At 37.5% G+C, this 23,858-nt stretch overlaps 1 protein-coding gene across 3 annotated transcripts in view; it reads left to right on the top strand.

The window, feature by feature from the left end:
- LOC121369221 overlaps positions 1–6,433 on the top strand; it is a 73,126-nt gene extending 66,693 nt beyond the window's left edge. For all 3 annotated transcript variants that reach the window (XM_041494163.1, XM_041494164.1, XM_041494165.1), the window contains exon 19: positions 1,827–6,433. In XM_041494163.1, the coding sequence (XP_041350097.1) occupies positions 1,827–3,079 (1,253 nt within the window). In that variant the 3' untranslated portion in view covers positions 3,080–6,433. The remainder of the gene's footprint in view (positions 1–1,826) is intronic.
- The last annotated feature ends 17,425 nt before the right edge of the window (positions 6,434–23,858 follow it).

Below are 23,858 nucleotides of genomic sequence, written 5' to 3'. Positions count from 1 at the left end.
GAAGTGTGATTCGGCAGAAGACACAGTTGAATGAAATCTGAATATTATGTGTGACAGGAAAGGTGGTAGGAAAAAAGAAGTGTGATTCGGCAGAAGACACAGTTGAATGAAATCTGAATATTATGTGTGACAGGAAAGGTGGTAGGAATAAAGAAGTGTGATTCGGCAGAAGACACAGTTGAATGAAATCTCAATATTATGTGTGACAGGAAAGGTGGTAGGAATAAAGAAGTGTGATTCGGCAGAAGACACAGTTGAATGAAATATCAATATTATGTGTGACAGGAAAGGTGGTAGGAATAAAGAAGTGTGATTCGGCAGAAGACACAGTTGAATGAAATCTCAATATTAAGCCTTGCTTTATAGAACTGTTATTATTTATTATAGGTTTGGTTTGGGTTAGTTTGGGTTTTTGGGGAACCAATATATAGGTCATAATCTAGACATCATGGTTTTCCACAAAAATGTCTAACATAAGAATTTGTGTTCTTCACTACTAATTTGTCTATCAAAAGTTGCCCCCCTTGAATCAGAAATGATGAAAATCTGAGCAGAGAAATTCACCCTTAGCTTGAGTGTACACTATGCGAGGTCCTGATGTAGCAATGTTTAATGAAAACAGGGCAAGTTAATGTTTTTGTTTGTGATTAAACAATTTGTTGTATTAGAGATGTCTGATCAAATTAATCAAATTGCCCTTATTGTTTTTTCACTCATTGATTTTGCATCTAAAATAGGTTCTGGAAGCCGAATTAATTTGGAGAGTAAAAATGTTTCATCATTCAGTTACAGGGAAGAATTTCCAGATTATTAGAAAGTCCAGGTTAATGACATTTCTGTGTAAGATTTTATCCTGGTAAAATGAAAAGGTTTTTGTAATTTTGTGTATTTTGTAGTGTCATTCCCGAGATACATAACATTAAGCAAATACGAGTTGTAAACTACACAGAAGGTAGCACTGTACCAAATAATATACGGCTGGGTCAAAGTTCAAACTGAGTGTAACACTATACAGTAATTCTGGTTAAAATGTACAGGTTTTTTGCTTATTCAGTGAAACCTGTCTAAACAGGATCACACCGGGGACCTAAAATTTATCCAATTTAGACAGGACCTGGTGCTTAGAAGGTCTCGATATGGAATTTAGAAAAACAGGATCTGGTGTTTAGAAAGTCTCGATTTGGAATTTAGAAAAACAGGATCTGGTGTTTAGAAGGTCTTGATTTTGAAATTTAGAAAATTTGGGATCGTGAAACTTGGCTGGTTTTGACAGGATTCCAGTTCAGTTCAGTGTCCGGTTTAGACAAGTTTCACTGGATTGAGAAATGAAATTAGCTGCATAATGTGTGTGTAAAATACAAAGATGTGATGTGAGATTGAAAGTCAGTAGCACAGTGTATATTTTTCATGACTAGATGTGGAGCAGTTACTATTTTAAGCAAAACCCCCCCCAACATTTTGCCAGACATACTGTACAGTATATTCTAAGAGAACCATATGCTTTTAATGCATTTTAGATTGTATATATACTGATGGAAAGAAATAAGGGAACACATCAAATTGTAGACCAAATTTAATTCACAACTAGCATAATGTCTGTATTTCATATCAAGTTGTAACATGGGATTGAATGTATGTAGTGTTGAATGAGCTGCCTATATGTTCCCAGTCAACTTCTGACAATATGAATTGATTTTTGATGCAGTCATTATTTTTTGTTGCTATCTGTGTGATCCTTTATTTCTTTCCATCAGTATATAAAGAAGTGTGAAACTGAAAATTGATTTAATAACTTGTTGTTTGCTTATGTTTTTTTGTTTCAAAAGGATTGACAAATACTGATACCAAGCGAATCCAGCAGGAACTGACGACCCAGGAAGTGATGTTGCGGCTTGGTAACTACGAGTTTGGACACGCCAAGCCCTTGGACACGAGGAACAGGAGGAATCCGTTCAGCACTCTTACTCTGAGGGACAAAGATCTGAAACGGATCCAGCAGAAGTACGGCATCGACAAACCAGTACAGGAGTCGCTGACCATCCGCGCGGTCAGTCGGGAGGAGATACTGCGACACACCCGGCCCATGAGTTACATGAGCAGCACAAACAGTTACCTGAGTGCTTCGGAAAAGTTGTTCTCAGAAGGCGACCGACTGCTCCACAGAAATTCCATTGAACGGAAGCTAAAACATTCGTCCAGCGGTGAGTCACCCACTTCCCCTGTCCCGAGGTCGCGCCTGACGGTGGACATGAACTTCGTGGCCGATTCCACGACGGGAGACAGCAGTGATCTGCACAAAGAACTCATCATTGACAGTTTCGCTCTGGGTGGCGACATGGAGGGTCCAGACAAGCAGATCCAGCCGAAGAAAAGCTTGGTCCGGTCTCGTATAAGCAGCATGTCGGGGCGCAACGATCCGTTCAAAATGTTCATGAGGTTCGCCAGTGCCAGCAGCGACCGGAGTCGCGGTTCAAAGCGGCTGTCGAGCTCCGGCAAGGGTCGCAGCAAGTCGTCTGTATCTTCGATAACGCCGGGCTCCACAGACGGCAGCAGCTCGCGGGGTCACCAGTCGCGGTGCGCCGTGCCGGGGCGCCAGTCCCTCCAACTCAGCAACCAGCAGGCGGTGGTGGGCCCACACAGTGCCCTCAACTGTCTGATGGACTACCCCTTCCCAGACTCGAGCCGGAAGATCCACCACCAGTCAGCATGGTACCACGTGCCCGGGCGGTACCCGACTTCCGAGGCATCGTACCCACCCAAACGCTGCCAGACGAGACCATCATCGGTGGTGTCGGGGTATTCGCACAAGTGCAAGACCAGGAGCATGTCGAGTCAGTCGAGTCGGAAGAGACCAGAGGGAAGTCGAGGGGACAGCAACAACAACGTCTCATTGTCAGTGCCGTCGGGTAGGGAGGGTGAACAGTCGGAGTATAAGTTGGGAAGAGGGTTCGAACAGTCGTACCAGTCCGAGCAAGATTCAGAGCAGAAGGTGGCACAGTTGATGGAAAATAAACAATGCATGCAAAACGGAATTTCTTCCACGATGGTGACCTTCCAAGAAACCATCAGTGTTGGCTAAAATCCCCAAACTACTGTGAATATCGGCATTAGGAAACATTTTGTTAATACAAGACTAAACTTAATTTTGAAACAGAAAAATAATTATAAGAAGAAAGATTGATGGTTATAGGAATAAGATAAAACTTTAAAAAATTGATGTTTTTACATTTCACAAAGGTTCTAAGAAATTAAAGAACTAAAATTAATAAAACATATAAACAAATTGTTCTCAATTTAAGTAAATAAAAAAAAATATATAACTGCATAACATATTTAAGTAAAACATTAGGAAAAGACTTTCATAAAAAGTATTATCGAAGTTCAAGTCTGTTTTGTCAATACTTTTATCTGGTCGTTTTGGTTGATTTTAAAAGGTACTTATCTGAATCATTTTGATGAAAGACAAATATCAATATATTATTTAATACATGCTGTCTTGTTTTTCAGTTTGCAACTTTAACCTATAAATAATGTAAAAATGCATTTAGCACATCTAAGACATAACATGGGTATCTTTAAAACATATTTTTGTTATATTGAAAAATAGACTTTTTAAGGATATTTGACATACAATTTTTTTTTTATCAAAGACACATGTATATTAAAATAAATGCCTTTTTGGAACAATTCTATTTCCAAATAAAAAATTATTGTCTTTAAGTGAATATCTTTGATATCAGTTATTCAGAAAGATACAAACATCAAAATTAATTGACCAACAAAATTTAAAAGAATAAAACTTACAATACATAACCTTTTGCTAGGCAATCTTATATATACATTTGAAGTTGGTGAGGCATAAATTGAAACTTCCTGTTTGATTGATAAAAGTAATGAGATTACAAGATAAAAACTTTGATTCAGCATTGACAAATTGAGCCATTTGTAACCTACATGCCTTTCAAATAGTAATAATCCAGGTCATATGGTTTCTTATAGCAAATAGCCAGATCAATGAACAGAATACGACATGCTCTAAATGTTGATTCTCAACATGCTTATTGTGATATATTTCATCTTTGTTAGTCACATTAGCAAATAGCCAGATCAATGAACAGAATACGACATGCTCTAAATGTTTATTCTCAACATGCTTATTGTGATATATTTCATCTTTGTTAGTCACATTAGAACAACATTGATGTATGAGGTAATTTTTGTCCATTCTAGTAACTTTTAAAACAAAGATTTATTCAACCATTTTATAACATTATTGTTAAAATTATTTACATGTCTGTTTTATTTCATATGATATACACATGTTATAAATATTGTCTGACATTTTAGAATTATTGTCTTTAATGTTGATTCGATACCATCTACATCTAGTGAATATTTTAGGAAAAAACAGTCAATGATTGTTATTGTCCAACAATTTGTTTGTCCGTCCATATATAACATAACTGTTAAGGTTCATGTATTGGGATCTTGCAGTCAAACATATTGGTGTGTGACATTTCACATCAGACCTGGAGTTTTAGTCATGGTATATTTCTATGTTTGCACTCTCACAATTAGGATTGTAGTCTTTGATATTGCAATGATTTAATTACTGTATGCCTATAGATATTTATTTAAAAAAAAAAATCCCACAAAAACAACATTAGTAGTTAATCTCATTTTCAGAGAATTATTGAAAAAGAGTCAGCTGAAATATGAATTTCTTGTTGCCAATCGGATTTTGATATCAACTTAAAAATGAAGGTTTACAAATGTAATCACAGCTGAATGAGAAATTAGCCTTTGGGGTTTAAACTGAAAGCTCAGACATGTATGCACAGCACTGTTTGGCTGTATTATCTAGATGGCCAAGAATAAGTCCTGAGAACAGATTCAAAGTTCTGATAACAGACTCAAAGTCCCGATAACAGACTCAAAGTTTATTATGCATGACCTTGATAGTAATGGTCTCAAGACATTGTGGAGCAGGTTATATTTTAAACACAAGAAACCTTTAACATATGTGATTCTTTAAATGCCCAAAGACTTTGAGCCTAAACTCAAATCTTTTATGGTGTCCCATATAATCAGTTTGTATGGTGTTGCCATTACATGAAAGTCTCAAGACCGTTATTAAAGATTTGAGTCAAGACTTTAAAAAACCCATTTAAGCACTGGGCCAATTCTTCTCATTTCCTTTACAGCCAGAGTTGAAGCTGTTTGCCAAATTCAAATAAAATATTTTTCATTATGATTTGTCTTAACAGCTAATTTGAGAGCTTGCATATTTAGGCCACCTATTTTTTATTAAATGGTTTACGGATTTTTTTCCACAAAATATATGTAGGTGGTCGAAATAAAAATAAAAATAAAAGTTTTGGATCCATTTAAAAAAAAAAAAATTCTGACCAATTTTTTTCTGTTGGAGGAAAAAAAAAGAAAATGTTCAAATCCAGATTATTCATCATGAACACACACACACACGTATATGTTGCAAATGGATTTTGTGGTTGCATGTACTTTCTCATTCACTACCATTCTGCTTCCCGGGTTTTACAGTATTTATATCTCGTTTAAATAACTAATGTGGATATATTCATGTTATTTCAAAACAATTACACTAATAAATATATAATCGGGGCGAATCGACTCACTTTTGGGGCAAAACGACTCCGTACGAATAAGATTTTACAACGAACCAACCCTGGGTGAACGGGTCTAAGGGTCTACAGTACCCGCACAGTACACGGCAAAGTCAAAACGCAACGTACTTCTGAATAAATAATTTAACAAAGACAGAATATGATTTGACAAGTATAATTTTGGGAAAAATACCCTTAAATTACTTTTTTTTTTTTTTTTTTTTTTTTGGTCAGAACGGCGGTAAAAAAAATAAAAAAATGTAGGTTTGCATTTTTCTTTTTCCAGCGGGACTTTTTAATGAACTTCGGCGGATCCGTAAACCTATTAATCAAAAACGACTGGCCTTACGGAACCTTCAGGGTTTTTTGCATTTTGTTTGGCAAAGAATTAAAATTGAATTTGGCTACACATTTTTAAACACAGTTTGCCAAACAGCTAACAATATTTTCTGTTAAGTTTAAACCTGAGTAATTTCCATAATGTACAAACATGCTAATAGATATACAAGACTGTGAAAGAACAAGAAAGTGTCTGTGGTTTGTGTTTAACACACAGTATTTAATAGAATATCCTCTACATTAATTTAATCTATTTACAGCAGTCCTCCCACTTCACAATGTTAGTCAACCTAGTGGATGTATAAGTGGTTTTAATAATTTATAAGATAATACAATATGAACACATATTTATACTAGTGATTCTCTACCGTGCTATTTATTTACATCTACATCGAGCTATTCTAAGTTATTATTGTATATGTATATGCAAATTAAACCACAATTTATATTTTTTTCTGTGTTTTTGTTGTTTGATGATAGTTTTATTACATATTTAGACTTGAATTTAAAAATTGTAATTTGTTGTATTGATACAAAGATGTATACAATGCCTCTGCTCCTTAGCATTTGTTGCCAAATAATCCCTTTCAAATTTCATTCGATGACTTGCTTTCATCGGTACCAAGGTCATATGTAGCCTAAACCAACCAAAGACAGTCACAGTAATACAAAACAAAATGGACATTTTAAAACAAAAAATATCACTTTTTCATATTTTTGGTCTCTAATCACCACCACCCCACCCCCACTCCCCGCTAGATACAGCTTTAAGTACTTGTCACCATAAAATTATTATAATACGTCATCACCATAATCATTGTCAGAATCGTATTACTGACAAAATCCCCTACATAATCAAGTCAGTTTGTCACTTGCTGACTAGAATGCCATTTAAATGACGCAGGTTACAGTTAATACAAAATACATTCTTTTCCTGAATTTGTTTTAAAATTAAAATTTGCCTTTTGTCAGTGTGACCAGACCAACAAAGGGTGGTTTCTGACATTGACCTCAGCTGTATAAACTAACGTGCTGCCAAGAAGCCTCCATTGAATGCCCACGATGGCAGTGTGACAAAGGTCTGCTCGCAAACAAAGCTTACCCTTGGCTGCTGTTGAGTCGTTGCTTTGTGAAGGTCTTTTGCTTACCGTCTGGATAAGGTAATTATTTGATGCCAGGCAACACGCTGCGACGCGGGCTCAACCCTTGTTGATTGAAAAACAAGGCTGTTTTGAACAATTAAGCAGCTCTGATTGTTCTACATGCATTTTCTAATTCGTTCTTTGCTAACCACTGGCGTAGTGAAATATTGGAGGTTGGGAAGTTTTGCTTCCTGGTATTGTGTTTTGAGGTATTAAGCGCAATCGCCAAATGAACAACCAAATACGTATTTGACAAGCTATTGCCTTCCAAAAACTAGATAGACCTACCCATAGTCGTATAATAAAATACACAATACAATAACATGGAAGCAAGAACTGCCATGTAAGGCTGGCTACAACCTAGTATGGGTTTGAAGATCCAATAGAGATATGAATGGTGGGATGACAGTATTATTTCTCTTGTCTCCAGACACGCCTTTTCAATAAAACTGTCGCTAGCAAGTCTTATTGTGGTATCAACCTCTTTACACAATAGTTGAATGTCTGCACAAACAAGTTTCTGAAGAAACTAAAGCCAAAAAAGGTTTATCCACATAAGGCTAAGATTCTGCTATTTGCTCACAGACATGTCAAAATATACTCTTCAAAAAAAGTAGGGGAACTCTAATAAGATTTTACTGCCAAAATTGTAAGGTATATTAGCAGTGGGGAATGGTTATATGATAATAGTGAATTAGTTGGGCAAACATTACAACCGGTAGTTCAGTATTACAGTAGGTTTTATGACCATCAAAGATATTGAAGGACGATTGGGGTCAGAAGTGAAATTTGAAAGTTGACGTTTTTTATCCGTAAATCGCAAATTCAAACAAAAATGACTAAAAACAAAACAATAACAACTGTATGATCAACAGAATGAAAAAGGATTGACAGAAATAATGTTCCACAGTGATTAATGGACCTTCCTGGAAATTGTCAAAATCGACAATGACACCCCACGCACGTGTACGGGGCAACTGCGTGATGCAAAATATGGAATGTGTTTCTGTGTGTTGATAAACAGACTTGAACGTTCTTTACTAGGATATCTGTGGTCTAATAGTTCCCCTACTTTTTTGAAGAGTATATATAAATGTGTAATTGTTTCCACTATGGGGTGGGATGTAGACTAAGTAATAAAATGCATACCCGATTCGTGTTCAATCTAGTGTCGATCCCTCATTCCAGCCAGTGCTCCACAGCTGGTATATCAAAAGTCATGTAATGTACTATCCTGTCTGTGGGATGGTGCATATTTAAAAAAAAATCTTACTGCACATGACTTAATATTATAGCATTTGTTTATGATACTTGGACGTGTATGTACTAATCCCTATAGATGGCTTCTTGTCATTGGCGTAATCAGTTCTTTTATACGGGGGTCGGGGGGGGGGGGGGGGGTGTTTCACACATTCGTTTTGTGTGGTTACTGTACAGGCAAATATAAAGGTGGTGGGGTAAAAAAAATTCTGCCCCCTCCCCCACTCCTCGGCTATGCCAGTTTTCATATTATATGTATATATAAGATCTATGCGTCCTATTTTTTCTTTCGTCATTTTTGTCATAGACGAGGTGAGGGGCTTCATCTAAACTAATGACCTTCAAAAGTTCCACGACTATTTCTGTTAAGATATTACAGGCGTCGCAAGTGGGGAGGGGGCACAGATTCACCGTTGCAACTTCACCAACCTCCGATGATTTATCATGATTTTTTTTTAATGTATATTTTAAAACATTTAATTTGAAAGGGTGTTTTATATAGCCGTGAGAGTAGTTAGAATTCTTCAAGCAGGCACTAGTTAGTATCAGTGACGTTTTCAGACGTTTTGGTGTGACTAGATCGACTGTACACAGACTTGTTAATCAACTAAATGTCACTGGATCCACCAATAACCGTCCTTGCAGTGGCTGGTCACGAGTTATGTGTCAGTTACGCAGGAGAGCGGTAAATTCGAACTACAACCCCTTGAAACTGGGTTCAATCGCCCATCATTATTGACCATTGCCCAAACTGTAAGAAACCAACTGAGGGTATACAACACCCAGGAATGACGGCTGTTCTTCCATATCTTGCACCACGCCCGCATATATGATCTTTTAACATAATAACGCACATCTGCACGTTGACATACATCTTCACAAGCCATGGTATCATTCCGTACAACATCCTATAATACTATACGGAATGGTACCTTGTTTTGCGAATATAGTTAACCGAGTGGACGTGTTGCCTTATCCAGCTGTGTAAACAGACCTCAGTCCCATAGAACGCTTATGGCATGAACGTGGGGACATGTTAACGTGCAAACGCTTTAACCACTGAAAATGTAGCGGGTTTTCTCTCTAAGACCAAAATGACAAAATGTGTGACATCCAATAGCCGATGATTAATAAATCAATGTGCTCTAGTGGTGTCAATGAACAAAACAAACTTTAACTTTTAACTTTAATCGATGAACATTCGGCAGCTGCAGCAGACCCTTGTAGAGGTGGACACAACTTCCTAGTTATGTTGTAGAACACGATTACTAAATTTAGTTCATGAGATGATGTTGTCAAGTATATATTGACCCCTAGTCCGACTACTCTGACGGTAAAATAGCTAGACGGATATTTCGACAGTTACCATCCAAATGTCCGTCTAGCTCTCTTACCGTCAAGAGTACCCGGGCTAAGTATCGACCCCGTGTGGTCGCACGTTCTATTGAGCTTGAAGAACATCTACTATTTTGTGAGTCATTGCAAACGTTTTAGTTTTTTGTTTGCTTGTTTTTGTTTGTTTTGGGGGAGGAGGTGGTGAGGGTAGTGCTGTTGATGATCATGAGGTAAGCACTAATCCGCACAGTCACATTGAATTACACAAACCTTCTTAATGGTACATATATCTTTTACCAAACTTTTGTCCGTGGAGGTTTGTCATGCTGGTAAAATAAACAGAATATCATTAGCCATACATGTAACTTATGATGCAACTACTGCTTCTATCTTAATGTCAAATACATTCATTTAACAGCCATCCTCTTAAATACGGAATCATATTACTTGTTTTGATTTTACTTTTACAACCAAATTAGCATATGGAATTTTGCATTCTTTAAGATCAGCGAAATTAAGTCTTCCAAACAAAACCACGCGCTTAATTAAACCCGTGCCTAAAACATGATGTCTTTAATTATTCGAGATTAGAACCATTACATCCGACCTCTTCAAGATTCTTCGTGTAAATAAATATTTCATAACTCTGCATTTGGCACACACAAATGCAACTACCCCGGTACAACAGAACCTATAACTTCCCGTTATTTGTCTTTTGAGTTTTCGCCAAAATATTTAATTTTTAAAAACATGAGAATTCATAAAATAATAAGCGAGCAAACATCGACGTTTGTGTGACATGAAGCGTTGCGCTGGAGACGCGACGGAAGAATGGATTTGTGGATCATCTCGAGATCCTGCGAGTGGCGTGTGTTCGGAAGATAGACCGATTATTGGCCGGCCGAAACTAACGCGCATGTGGCTCGATTACTAGTGCAGGATTACACGTCTTTCTGTGTCACATGGTGCACTTTATATTTCACATAAATTATGTTAGTACAAGTCACTTCCAGGAAGAATAATTGCAAAACAAAATATTAGTTCAATGTATTTGTGTGTATTTTGCAAGCATGTTGATTTTTGTAATAATTTGAACAATTTCCGTATTCTTGGAGTAGCATCATTTAAAAATATTACATAACACTCAGGAAACATTTTGTACAGAATTGCGTCGCGCATCGCTTTATGTGAGGTTTAGAGATTACTACATAATTTTAAAATATTAAACAGCAGTTGCTAATGAACTGACTACATCAAGATTTCGAAAACAAAATATTCCCCGACACTTAAAGATGTGTACTGAAAAATTAGTTTTACTTAGAATGATTAAGCAATATATAAATGTGCATTCTGTGTAGCTATTTGTTCAGGTGATCGTGATAATACTTAGAATGATTAAGCAATATATAAATGTGCATTCTGTGTAGCTATTTGTTCAGGTTATTGTGATAATATCTACATATTAATCCATCCCACAAATAACATTTTCAAAATTAAATTAAGAATATCAATATATGCAATGCGTTGTCACTCAGCTGAGATTTTAAATTAACAATATCAATATATGCAATGCGTTGTCACTCAGCTGAGATTTTAAATTAAGAATATCAATATATGCAATGCGTTGTCACTCAGCTGAGATTTTAAATTAAGAATATCAATATATGCAATGCGTTGTCACTCAGCTGAGATTTTAAATTAAGAATATCAATATATGCAATGCGTTGTCACTCAGCTGAGATTTTAAATTAAGAATATCAATATATGCAATGCGGTGTCACTCAGCTGAGATTTTAAACATTATTAAACTCAAATTAATAACTTTATAAATTTATATCATGGTTCAGTTTTTACATTGAAGTTTAAATACAATATTGAATGGTAATAAAATAAATAAAATAAAATATGGTGGGTTTTTTCAAGGATAGTATGATGTGATTATTCTGTATAACACAGAAGACATTGAGAATTATTTAATAGTAAACCTGGATTTATTTAACCGAACCATGATAAGTCCAAAATGAGGTTTTTAACACCTTTTAAGGACATTTTGAAAAGAGAAATGCATGTTTCCTTTCTTTCCGCCAAACCTTTCATGCTGGACATGCATTAAGGGCTTATTTCTCATAGCAGTTTTAGAAATGGAATAAAAATGTCTAAAATTCTACTCCATTGTGCCTGAATAATAGTTTCTTTGTGTATTTATTTACCCGGATATTATGAGCCAACTTACATTTTTGTGTTTGGGTTTTGAACATTCATAACGTGCTAACATAATTATCGTCGTTGAATTTCTCGAGTTGTGCAATGTGATAGAATTTCATTTTGCGCAAACAAGGAAATGCAGTGCGAAAATACTTTCATTCAATGAATTACGTTATTGTCGACGGCGCGCCCAAATGCAAACGAGTCGGCGTGTGTTTCCTGAGGGATTTCTCGCCAGGTGGCAGCACGGCGCTAAGACCACTGTTTGCTTCCGGCTGCACCGGACTGCATATCGAATGCTCCGGATTCCCACATGTCTGGTCTTTCCTTTTGGCGAATTTATTTACGCTGAAATGTCTCCCTTTATGTGAACTTCAGTCGTGATCATCGATTTCAAATACATCTGGGTGTGTATGTGTGTATGCATGGATGAATACGTATATGTATGTATGTATGTATGTATGTATATTTATTTATTATATGTATGTGGAGGTTGACGATTACATACATAGATATTAACGCACTGGCACAGGGGATAATTAAATCCTTTCTGGCCTTACAAATTGTCCCATGCCGCTGCTGGGACTTGAACCTATGGCACCGAATCGCCCGCAACTTACATACATGTCACGATACCTTTTGATCTATTGAGGCATCCATAAAACGGATGCTCTTTAACTCAACCATATGCATGGGGTCTACAAGTTACGCGGTCGATCCCGCTTACGCGCATGAAACAGTGGGCATACCTGGCACTGGCTAGTATGTATTGATGTATGAATATCTATATATTGTATGTATGTCGAGGTTGACTATTACATACATAGATATTAACGCACTGGCGCAGGGGATAATTAAATCCTTTCTGGCCTCAAAAATTGTCCCATGCCGTTGCTGGGACTCGAGCCTGTGGCACCGATTCGCCCACAAATTGCAAGACTAACCACGATACGCTCTGAGCTATCGAAGCTTCCATATAAAGGAAGTTTCTTTAACTCAACCATATGCATGGGGCCTACAATCTACGTTTTGAACTATTGAGGCATCCATAAAACGGATGCTCTTTAACTCAACTATATGCATGGAATGAATGAATGAATGTTTAACGACACCCCAGCACGAAAAAATACATCGGCTATTGGGTGTCAAACTATGGTAATGCAAATAAATAAAGTGATGATCAACATCAATATAAAAATTCAAGGTTTAAACAAAAACAGTGTAAAGAACTGTGCAAAAATACAAATACAAATATCACAGAATTTTACGGATACTGAATTTTACTCTAAACTTCAATTTGTGCTGTATTGGCCATTCTCAAAGAGAATGTTACACCCCTGCACCACGGTGAGGTTACAGCACACGCAGGGGCTATATGCATGGGGCCTACAAGCTACGCGGTCGATCCCGCTTACGTGCATGAAACAGTGGGCATACCTGGCACTGGCTAGTATGTATGTGGGTGTGTGTGCGTGCGTGCGTGCGTATGAATGAATGGATGGATGATGGATTTATATGTATGTTGTTGTTGTGTTTTTTTTGTTGTTGTTTTTTTTTTTTGGGGGGGGGGGGGGATTAAGGAAGCCCCCACCAAAATAACTTTATGTTCCAAAAAAGCAAACCCCAGGATTATATTACATATCAGCTGCAATGATATTATTGCCACCACCACCGCCATGCTAGACAGGATAGCATATTGCATGTTAAAAGTTAAAGTTTGTTTTGTTTAACGACACCGCTAAAGCACATTGATTTATTAATCATCAGTTATTAGATGTCAACCATCTTGATAATTGTGACATATAATCTTAAAGAAAACTTCTATATTTTTCCATTAGCAGGAAAGGATCTTTCATATACACCTTTCCGCAGACAGACAGCACATAACACTGCCTTTAATATGCGCGACCAACAAACAAATATCACAGCTAATGGGTCCGCCGAGGATTTCGATTCTACGACCCATGTAGGCATACCTCAGGCGAGCGCTATACCGACTGAGTCAAACACCACTGGAACACATTGATTAGTTAATCATCGGCTATTGGATGTCAAACATTTGATAATTCTGACTCGTAGTCATCAAAGGAAACCCGCTACATTTTTTTTTCTAATGCAGCAAGGGATCTTTTATATGCACTTTCCCACAGACAGGAAAGTTCATACCACGGCCTCTGTCCAGTTGTGGTGCACTGGTTGGAACGAGAAAAAACCCAATCAGGTGGCTCGATCCTGCGACGCAAGCACCTCAAGTAAAATTACAGAGGGTGGGAGGTAGCAGTAGACCTACACCAAAGAGTACCTGAGCGGGTCAAGGTTCATGGTACATCTATCTTCTGATTCTACAGTTACCATTATCAGTCCTGTCATTTGTCATAAATGTGACAGTGTCATTGTTATATAAAAAAAAATACTTCATCTGACCAGTAACTTTAAAAAAAAAAATTTTTATTCTTTCTCTTTTTTTATTGGTAAAGGTAGTTTACAAAACATATATTACAAAATACAAGGAAAAAACTAAACAATATACACACAGCACGTAATTAAGTACAAACAGTAATTGAAATTCTATAATTTGATTTAACTAGTGTCAATGTACCAGATACTCTTTTGTTTGAAACATGTGCGCGGGCCTACAGAACATTGGATGACAAGTTTTATGCGGAACCTGTGTAGTAAAAGACTCTTCCCGTTATGTCTGAAATTAGCAGCTTACACCCCTTTTTTCTGATTAAAGCCCAAAGCTGGATCTGGAACTGAATCTGGGCCTAGCGAGTGTGGCAAAGACACCATCTCTAGTGTATTTTGACGTCTGGGTATGTAACTTATTTGTTTTAAATCAATATAATATACATTAACTTTGCTCATATCTTTAGATTTATTTTCTTCTAAAAACACCAACTATAATTATGAGAACTGAATTGAATTCCACATTGATTCATTATTATATACCTCTCCTGTTTATTAAAAAAAAGAGAAGAAATTTTTTAATTCGAACATTGTGCAACTACCAATCCAGCACTTTGAAACTATAGCGCATGTTCAATGTGATCTGTTGCAAGTTCGAGGTGTGTTTTGTACCATACTCGCCAGACCCATATCTGGTGTTTTGGGGCCATACTTTAACGTGGTAGTATTTATATACATAGTGTATAAAAAAAATTATGTTGACTGAAACGATGTGTGTAACAGTTGGAGTCACATTTGGATTTGGAGTATTCGCCCTTTAGATCTGTCGGTAGATCGCTCATCAGAAACGCGTGGGTCGTAGGATCGAACCATCTTGGCGAACCTATTGGATTATTTACGTCATGTCGAATGGCAGATACGGCTACAACATTAACCTTCATTAGTACCAGGAATATATTCTTCTTTTTAAAATAGATATTTGCTGATCAATTAGCTATTGTTTCCTTTCTATTTATGTAGTTGTGACATCCACACATGCAATCACCAGGACCAAAGCTTGTTTGATTTTTGATATAGCCAGAGGATCCGTATATACAAGTTTCGATTGGAATCCACACGGACCCCGAGACGACTGACTGCAAAACGCAATATTATCTATATGGTTATAATGTTCCAAAACATTTTCAGTGCCACTGGCGTAGGAAGAGGGCACGTGGCTAATCTGGGTCCAGTAGCAGCAACGATGGTTTATATATATATATATATATATATACACATGTATATATATAAGTTTAAAAAGACATGTTTTATTTAACGACACACTCAACACATTTTATTTACGGTTATGTGGCGTCAGACATACGATTAAGGACCACACAGATATTGAGAGAGGAAACCCGCCGTCGCCACTTCATGGGCTACTCTTTCCGATTTGCAGCAAGGGATCTTTTATATGCACCATCCCACAGACAGGATAGTACATACCACGGCCTTTGATATACCAGTCGTGGTGCACTGGCTGGAACGAGAAATAGCCCAATGGGCCCACAGACAGGGATCGATCCCACACCGACCGCGCATCGAGCGAACGCTGTACCACTAGGCTACACTCCGCCCCATATAGGTTTAGTTCTGGCAACTGTACTGATGAGGCGTTAATTAAGGTCCATCAAACCTCGTCTAGGCTGGGTCTTTGTAACATAGACGTCAAACCAATTGTTTGACAACATAAAATATTAAGTTTTTTGTTAATAATTACACCAATAACAAAGACAGCAGCAGCAACAACAGCAACAACAACAACGACAAGTTAGATGATAAAACAGTTTTCTCAAATGTTTCCCCCAAAAGTGACAGGGTGTCGTTGTAGAAACAACGTTACCTTTTTTACACAAATCAGTACTGTCCAAATTAGCCAACTTTGACATTCGCGACAAAATCCGGCCATACCTGTTGTTTCAGCGAGCGGGCACAAACAGCCGATGTGCAAAGTTGTGCAGGCTGACAAACTCGCCTGAATGATTTCTTTGTCTGGAGTGAAATTCCTTTGATCCGTTCTCTCCCCTCCCTTGATTAACAATGCCTGGCTCTGCCCAAACGAGGACAAACAACAGGCGATGAAGTCGTAAAGTCAAAACTGGACTTGACCTTGACTGGAACAACGCGGAACTGAAGCTGGTGATGTTAGAGAATCGTAACATGAGAAAGAAACGTTATAGCGTGTTGATTGTTCAAGTATAAACCCTGCCTTATTTCTTTTAGTGTCATATATACACACACCTTAAAAATACTGTATACAATACTTTTTTCTTTTTTTTGTTTGTTTAACAACACCACTAGAGCACATTTATTAATTAATCACCGGCTATTGGATGTCAAACATTTAGTAATTCTGACACGTAGTCATCGGAGGAAACCCGCTACATTTTTCCTAATGCAGCAAGGACTCTTTTATATGATGCACTGGTTGGAACGAGAGATATACAAAATACAACTAGGATAAATATAATGCAAATACAATGCATTACAAAACAATGTAATATTGCAATTTAATATCCGGCCAGAGTATTTAACTGTAGCAGGGTAAGAAACCTCATAGGTATTTTTTTTTATTGCCACAAGTACACCTATACAATACAAAACAATATGCAATACAATAATGAATACAATACAATACTATTCAATACAACACGATGCAACAAAACAATTGCAATGCAAGACATATATAAAATATATAAAGTAATGCAATGCAATATAGTACAATATACAAATTTAAACAGTTTTAAAAGTTAAATTTGTTTTGTTTAACGACACCACTACAGCACATTGATTTATTAATCATCGGCTACTGGATGTCACACATTTGGTAATTCTGACATACTGTCTTAGAGAGGAATACGCGACACTTTTTCAAATATAAACACCATCCAAAGTACTTTGTGGCTGAGCTATAAACTTCAACTTTATTAATTTAGTAAGATTTGTACACTTTTACAATGCTATATATACACTACACCACACCACAATATAATGTACAAATGTAAACACTGTCCAGGAAACTCTACTGATTGGTTGGGCAATAAAATCCACCTCATTGCTTCTTGTGCCACATGTACACCGTTACAATATACAGTACTGTATACAATATAATACAACACAAAGCAATAAAATCAGGCGCACACACAACACACACACATATACACACACTTACACAACACACACACATATACACACACAACACACACAAATACACACACACACACACACACACAAAACACATACACACACATACACACACATCACACACAAAATATACATACACACACAACACACACAAATACACACACACCTACTCAGACAATACACACACATACACACACACGACACACACACAAACACACACAAACACACAAACACACACACACACACACACACACACACACACACACACACACACACACACACACACGACACACACACACAAACACACACACAAACACACACACACACACACACACACACACACAGACACACACACACACACACACACACACACGACACACACACAAACACACACACACACACACAAACACGCGCACATACACACACACACACAGACACACACACACACACACCTAACAGTTTGCTCGCCACAGTCTAGACCCTTCATTTCCTGCATACATTTCTGCATATGCGCCTGATAATATATACGTTTAAACTGGGTCCTTGATACTCTGCTGATTGGTTGAGTAATAAACGCTACCTTGATGCTTCTAGTTTCATATATACACCATTACAATATACAGTATTTTATACACTGCACTGCACTGCACTGCACTGCACTGCACTACACTACAAGGGATGTTCCAAACGTTTCCGGCCTGTCTATGACAGAGATGTCACAATGATTCCAAAATTTTAAGTGAAGTCGAACCACATCTGAAGTGATGAATGGTCGATGTTAAAGAGACATTCCTGGGTTTGCTGTATTGTAAGATGTTTCCGAGTAAAAAAATATTTCTACGATCAAACTTACATATTAAATATATTTTTTTGTTTAGAATATCAGTTTCTGTATATTCAATGTGTTTCTGATCGTCTTAATATTTGTAAGAAGCCCAAACTGGATTTTGTCTTCAAATAATTTCGTACGTACGAAAACATATTTTTTAGGAAATAAAATGAAAATTAACCTAGTACAAATATTAGAACGATCAGAAACACGTTTAATATACAGCCACTAATATTCTAAACAAGAAAATATATTTAATATGTAAGTTTAGTCGTAGAATTATTTTATTTGTCGATAACATCTATAAACATTGCAGCAAACTCAGGAATGCCCCTTTAAATGATTCCATTGTGTACAACCTATTAGAGCAATACATTTTTCCAGATACCCTCTGAATTTCACAGAAAATGGATAAAACTGACTGTCATGCAGTAATTAATTACTTTCATTTAAAGAAAATAACGCCAAAGCAAATTAATGAGGATATGTCTGAAACATAAGGGGATGATGCTTCTTCGTACAGTACCATAAAGTATTGGTGTGCTGATTCCACACGGGGTAGAAAAAACACTAAAGATGATTCACGCTCTGGTCGCCCATGTGAAGTGTCCACTGACATTACATTAATGCTGTCATTGACAAGGTCATGCAGGACAGGCGAATCACCATCAGACAGTTAGCCTGTTTTCATAATGTTAGTAAAACATCGATGGAACGAATTCTACATGGGCATCTACACATGAAGAAAGTGTTTGCAAGGTGGGTGCTAAGATTGTTAACAGCAAACAAGAAATGGGCCAGGATATACATATCGCGTCAACGTCTAGAGGAATACCGCACTGACCCAGAAGCTTTTTTGCGCATATTGTGACCCCGAAACAAAACGTCAAAGCATGCAATGGAAACACCCTGAATCACCCGTTCCCAAAAAGTTCAAGACAACCGCTTGCAGTGGCAAAGTCATGACATCCGTGTTTTGGGATTGCGAAGGTGTTATCATGATTGACTACCTACAGACAGGTTCCACAGTCACTGGTGGATATTATGCAAACGAGCTTCGCCAACTCCGAGAGGAAATTAAGAAAAAACGTCATGAAAAACAGGGAAGAGGTGTCTGGTTGCTTCAGGACAATGCTCCAACTTATTCCTTGCTAGTTGCGGTTGGAGTTGTCAGTGACTGTGGCTTTCGAAGTCTTCCCCACCCTGCTTATTCTCCAGATCTCGCTTCCTCGGACTTCTACTTATTTCCTAGGTCAAATCTGAGCTCAGGGGCTGTACATTTGAGACGGCTGAAGAGGTGATAGGTGATGTAGAAGAGTTTTTAGGGGTGTGAGACAAAATGTATTGAACTCAAAGGAGACTAAGTAGAATGATGGAATAAAATATTTGGTGCGAGCTGCGTTTCATAGTCAAGCCGGAAACGTTTAGAACACCCCTCGTATACTACACTACACTACACTACAATACACTACAAGGACAATGACAATATATTATTGTGCACATACAGGATAAATACCGCAACGAGGATTATTCTTTAAGTTTGATATGTACACTTTAACAATATCATATACGGTATTTTATTCATTTTAGTTAACAAGAAATGAAACGCCAATATTATGTTTTTGGGGGTATATGTTTTGAAACTGCATTCTTTCGTTTCCTTCTCTGTACCTGACAGGGTATCTGGAGACTCATACCGTGTATATGTCTTATTTCAAGAGAGCGGCGTTTAATTAAGCTTAGTCGGCAAAGCGCTCGCCTCAGGTGATTGAGCCGTAGGATCTAACCTCCTCGACGGACCTACTGGATTTTGCGCGTGCTCTCTCTCTCTCTCTCTCTCTCTCTCTCTCTCTCTCTCTCTCTCTCTCTCTCTCTCTCTCTCTAGAGAGAGACAGAGACAGAGAGACAGAGAGAGACAGAGACATAAATTCAGTGTTAGAATAATACGACTTAGAAGTTCACCATAGAATATTCTATACTATGTTAGAACAAGCATGGCTGACATTGCAATGCTGAAAACAACTGACCATTTCCTTACCCCGGATCCCTCATCAAGAAGTTCAAAACAAATAAGCTACAAAACTCTCTTAAAGGTGTTCACCGACACCGGCAGTTTATTTCCCCCTTGTCCATGTTTGTTTGGAAATGATGTCAGTCTCGTAACATTTCTTGTCTGTTGGTCCCGAAATCTTTCAAATAACTTCCTAAGCTTCCTTCAAACAGTCGTCCATGGCAGCAAATACCATGAACCAGCCGAAAACGAGAACGACGTCACGTGACCCGGACCACAGGTGATGTTCGAATGTCACTGGCTAGGCGAGCACCTACGTTGCTAAATTTAAATTGTGACGTTGGCCGCAAGTTGTCGTGGTGATTGCTTGATGGTAGCTGCACTTTTTACCCAGCGAGCGGCGAGATCAAAGTCACTTGAAAACAGTTACCTGTCAGGTAGTGTTGTAACTGTATTGTGTTCTGGCGTTACCTTCACCTCAGTTTCAGAGTCCTACATTTTGGCTTAAAGAGAAAACCATTTGTTGAACACGTTATCATGCTGATACATCAACGTCGCTCAAGTTGTTTCGTTGTGACATACTCATTCGTGGATTTTATAGTGACTTCCAGTGATATTTAAACAGTTGTAAACAGAAAACAAAAGTGAATTTGGAAGAATATTACGTTGATTTCGTATACAAATTTCACCGACGTTGAGTTTCAACGTCATTCAAGTCTATTGCTCAAGTTGATCCTTCGGTAAGATATTTTATTATATTTTAAGTTAATCCTTTAAATTTATTTCTGTTTTAATAATATTTAAGAAATTTCTTTATGTTTTAATAATATTTAAGAAATTACTTTATGTTTATTTTTAACTTGTTATTTGTTTATATTTTATTAATATTAGTTTAAATTATATTCGGAATACCCCCCAAAATTATATTGTCAACAAAGTCATGTCCTTAGCATTTAAATTCTTAAGTGCATTCAATTCTAACCGATTGTATAATCGAAAGTTGATAGGTTGGTGCAAATCGATTATAACCGATAATCCATCATGAACTTGCAACCGATTCCCAACAATAAAGTAAAAGGTACCATAATTTTTTTTTTTGAGAAATGACGCTTCAACATTCTATAGCAGAAGACCATTGCAGACTATAAATAATCCACCCTGTACAACGTAGTCGAGATATTGTAACATTTTAGGTACTACTACTAAATACTAAAATAAAAACAAAACAAAACAAAACAAGAAAATTAAAACAAAACAAAACAAAATGCTGCAGATTAGTATCAAATTCACGCGTTAGTGGCAACAAATGAGACATACGATGAAGCCCCCCCCCCCCCCCCCCCCTTCATTTTAACAACCAAAACCAATAAGTACAAATGCATTCAATTCAAAATGATTAATTTTAGCGTTTATGCCTTTAGAGACATAGAATACTACCTCTACCACAGCGACATTTATTTTAGATATGGGTCTGTATCTTTAGATTAAACAAAAAGATCTTACCAGTTCTTTTGTCAGTGTCCGATATCGGAAATACGTGCATTTGTGTCGATTGTATTCGTATATACATTGCGTATCTTATTTGTAGTTGTGAGGTAAACATTATACCGATTTAGTAACAAAAATATGAATAGCAGTCGTAGAAATGAACAAATAATATACCATGTATATATATATATATATTAAAACCTCTTACATTTAAAGTACAAAAAGAAAACAATGGAGGGGGTAAGCTGCTAGTTTAAGACATGACTTTTCTGTCTCAAACCAGGCCACTGGCCATGCCAGAGATCAACCCTGGGCTAAACGTGCCCGAACCTCTCTTGGGACATGTGCACGTTAATAGTAAAGTTTGTTTTATTTAACGACGCCACTAGAGCACATTGATTTTTTTTATCTTATCACCGGCTATTGGACGTCAAACATATGGTCATTCTGACACTGTTTTTTTTAAAGGAAACCCGCTGTCGCCACATAGGCTACTCTTTTACGACAAGCAGTAAGGGATCTTTTATTTCCACAGGCAGGATAGCACAAACCATGGCCTTTCTTGAACCAGTTATGAATCACTGGTCGGTGCAAGTGGTTTACACCTACCCATTGAGCCTTGCGGAGCACTCACTCAGGGTTTGGAGTCGGTATCTCGATTAAAAATCCCATGCCTCGACTGGGATCCGAACCCAGTACCTACCAGCCTGTATACCGATGGTCTAACTACGACGCCACCAAGGCCGGTATTGTGCACGTTAATAGAGGTCCACGTCCACGTCAGACATGACGGGATACGTCTTTGACTACCCTAGCCCAGCACAAAAATTGTCATTCTGTTTTAGTAGGACCCAGAACATGTTTCAAGCGCATTAGTATAGTCGGTACATGAATTATACTAGTTCACATTAAATTACGGGAATTTCAATTCAACTTATTTTCGTGTTTATATCCAATTAAGGTTGAAGCACGCTGTCCTGGGCACACACACCTCAGATATCTGGGTTGTCTGTCTAGGACAGAGGGTTAGTGGCTATTTGTTAGTGGTTAGTGAGAGAGAAGTGGGTGTAGTGGTCTTACACCTACCCAATGAGTCGTTAAAACTCGCTCTGGGTGGAAACCGGTACCGGGCTGCGAACCCAGTACCTACCAGTCTTATGTCCGATAGCTTAACCACTACACCACCGAGGCCGGTACCGGGCTGCGAACTCTTTATCTACCAGCCTTATGTCCGATAGCTTAACCACGACACCAACGAGGCCGGTACCGGGCTGCGAACTCTTTATCTACCAGCCTTATGTCCGATAGATTAACCACGACCACCGAGGCCTGTGCCGGGCTGCGAACTCTGTATCTACCAGCCTTATGTCCGATAGATTAACCACGACACCACCGAGGCCGGTAAAGGAATGTACTGGCCAGATGAAAGAAAACCTTTTATGACAAGTCCTGTGACGAATGGCACACATGGTCAATTTTAACTGGAAGTTAGATGCACTTCCAACTTTGACCCGGTGAGATCTGATACAACAGTACTTACTGCTACCGTCTAAACATAGATTAATGGTTAGTTACAATCAAGTCAGATGGTAATTGGTTTGGTATTTACAACTTAAGAAAGAAAGAAAAAACAAAACCCTTGGTAATTTGTATTTATAGCTAAAGCTGTTTTAGTTATATGTACAAAAAGCAATACTCAAAATACATTGGGGTTTTTATTTGTATTTGTATGAAGAAACAAAAAACATTTTAAGTACAAATGCTAATGAAATAAATGTATTTTTGCTTTAATATTAATTCTGATATTCAATATTTCAGTATAAATGGTACACTATAGTTGTTGTACATAATATATATGGTTTTTGTTTTTAACAAGAACCCGATAATTGTACATAGTTACACAGACTGGAAATAAATAAGGCACCCGGCTCGTCGTCCTGTGGTGTTCAAAAGGAGACACGATAGCTAATTCTATGCAGCTACTGGTTTTACTGTATAGCCGGCTATGGTGATGC

Source organism: Gigantopelta aegis, chromosome 3 (assembly GCF_016097555.1).
Source record: "Gigantopelta aegis isolate Gae_Host chromosome 3, Gae_host_genome, whole genome shotgun sequence".
In the NCBI taxonomy this organism is placed as follows: Eukaryota; Metazoa; Mollusca; class Gastropoda; order Neomphalida; family Peltospiridae; genus Gigantopelta; species Gigantopelta aegis.
Note: the sequence above shows the minus strand (reverse complement) of the source record. Positions and strands in the feature narration are given on the sequence as shown.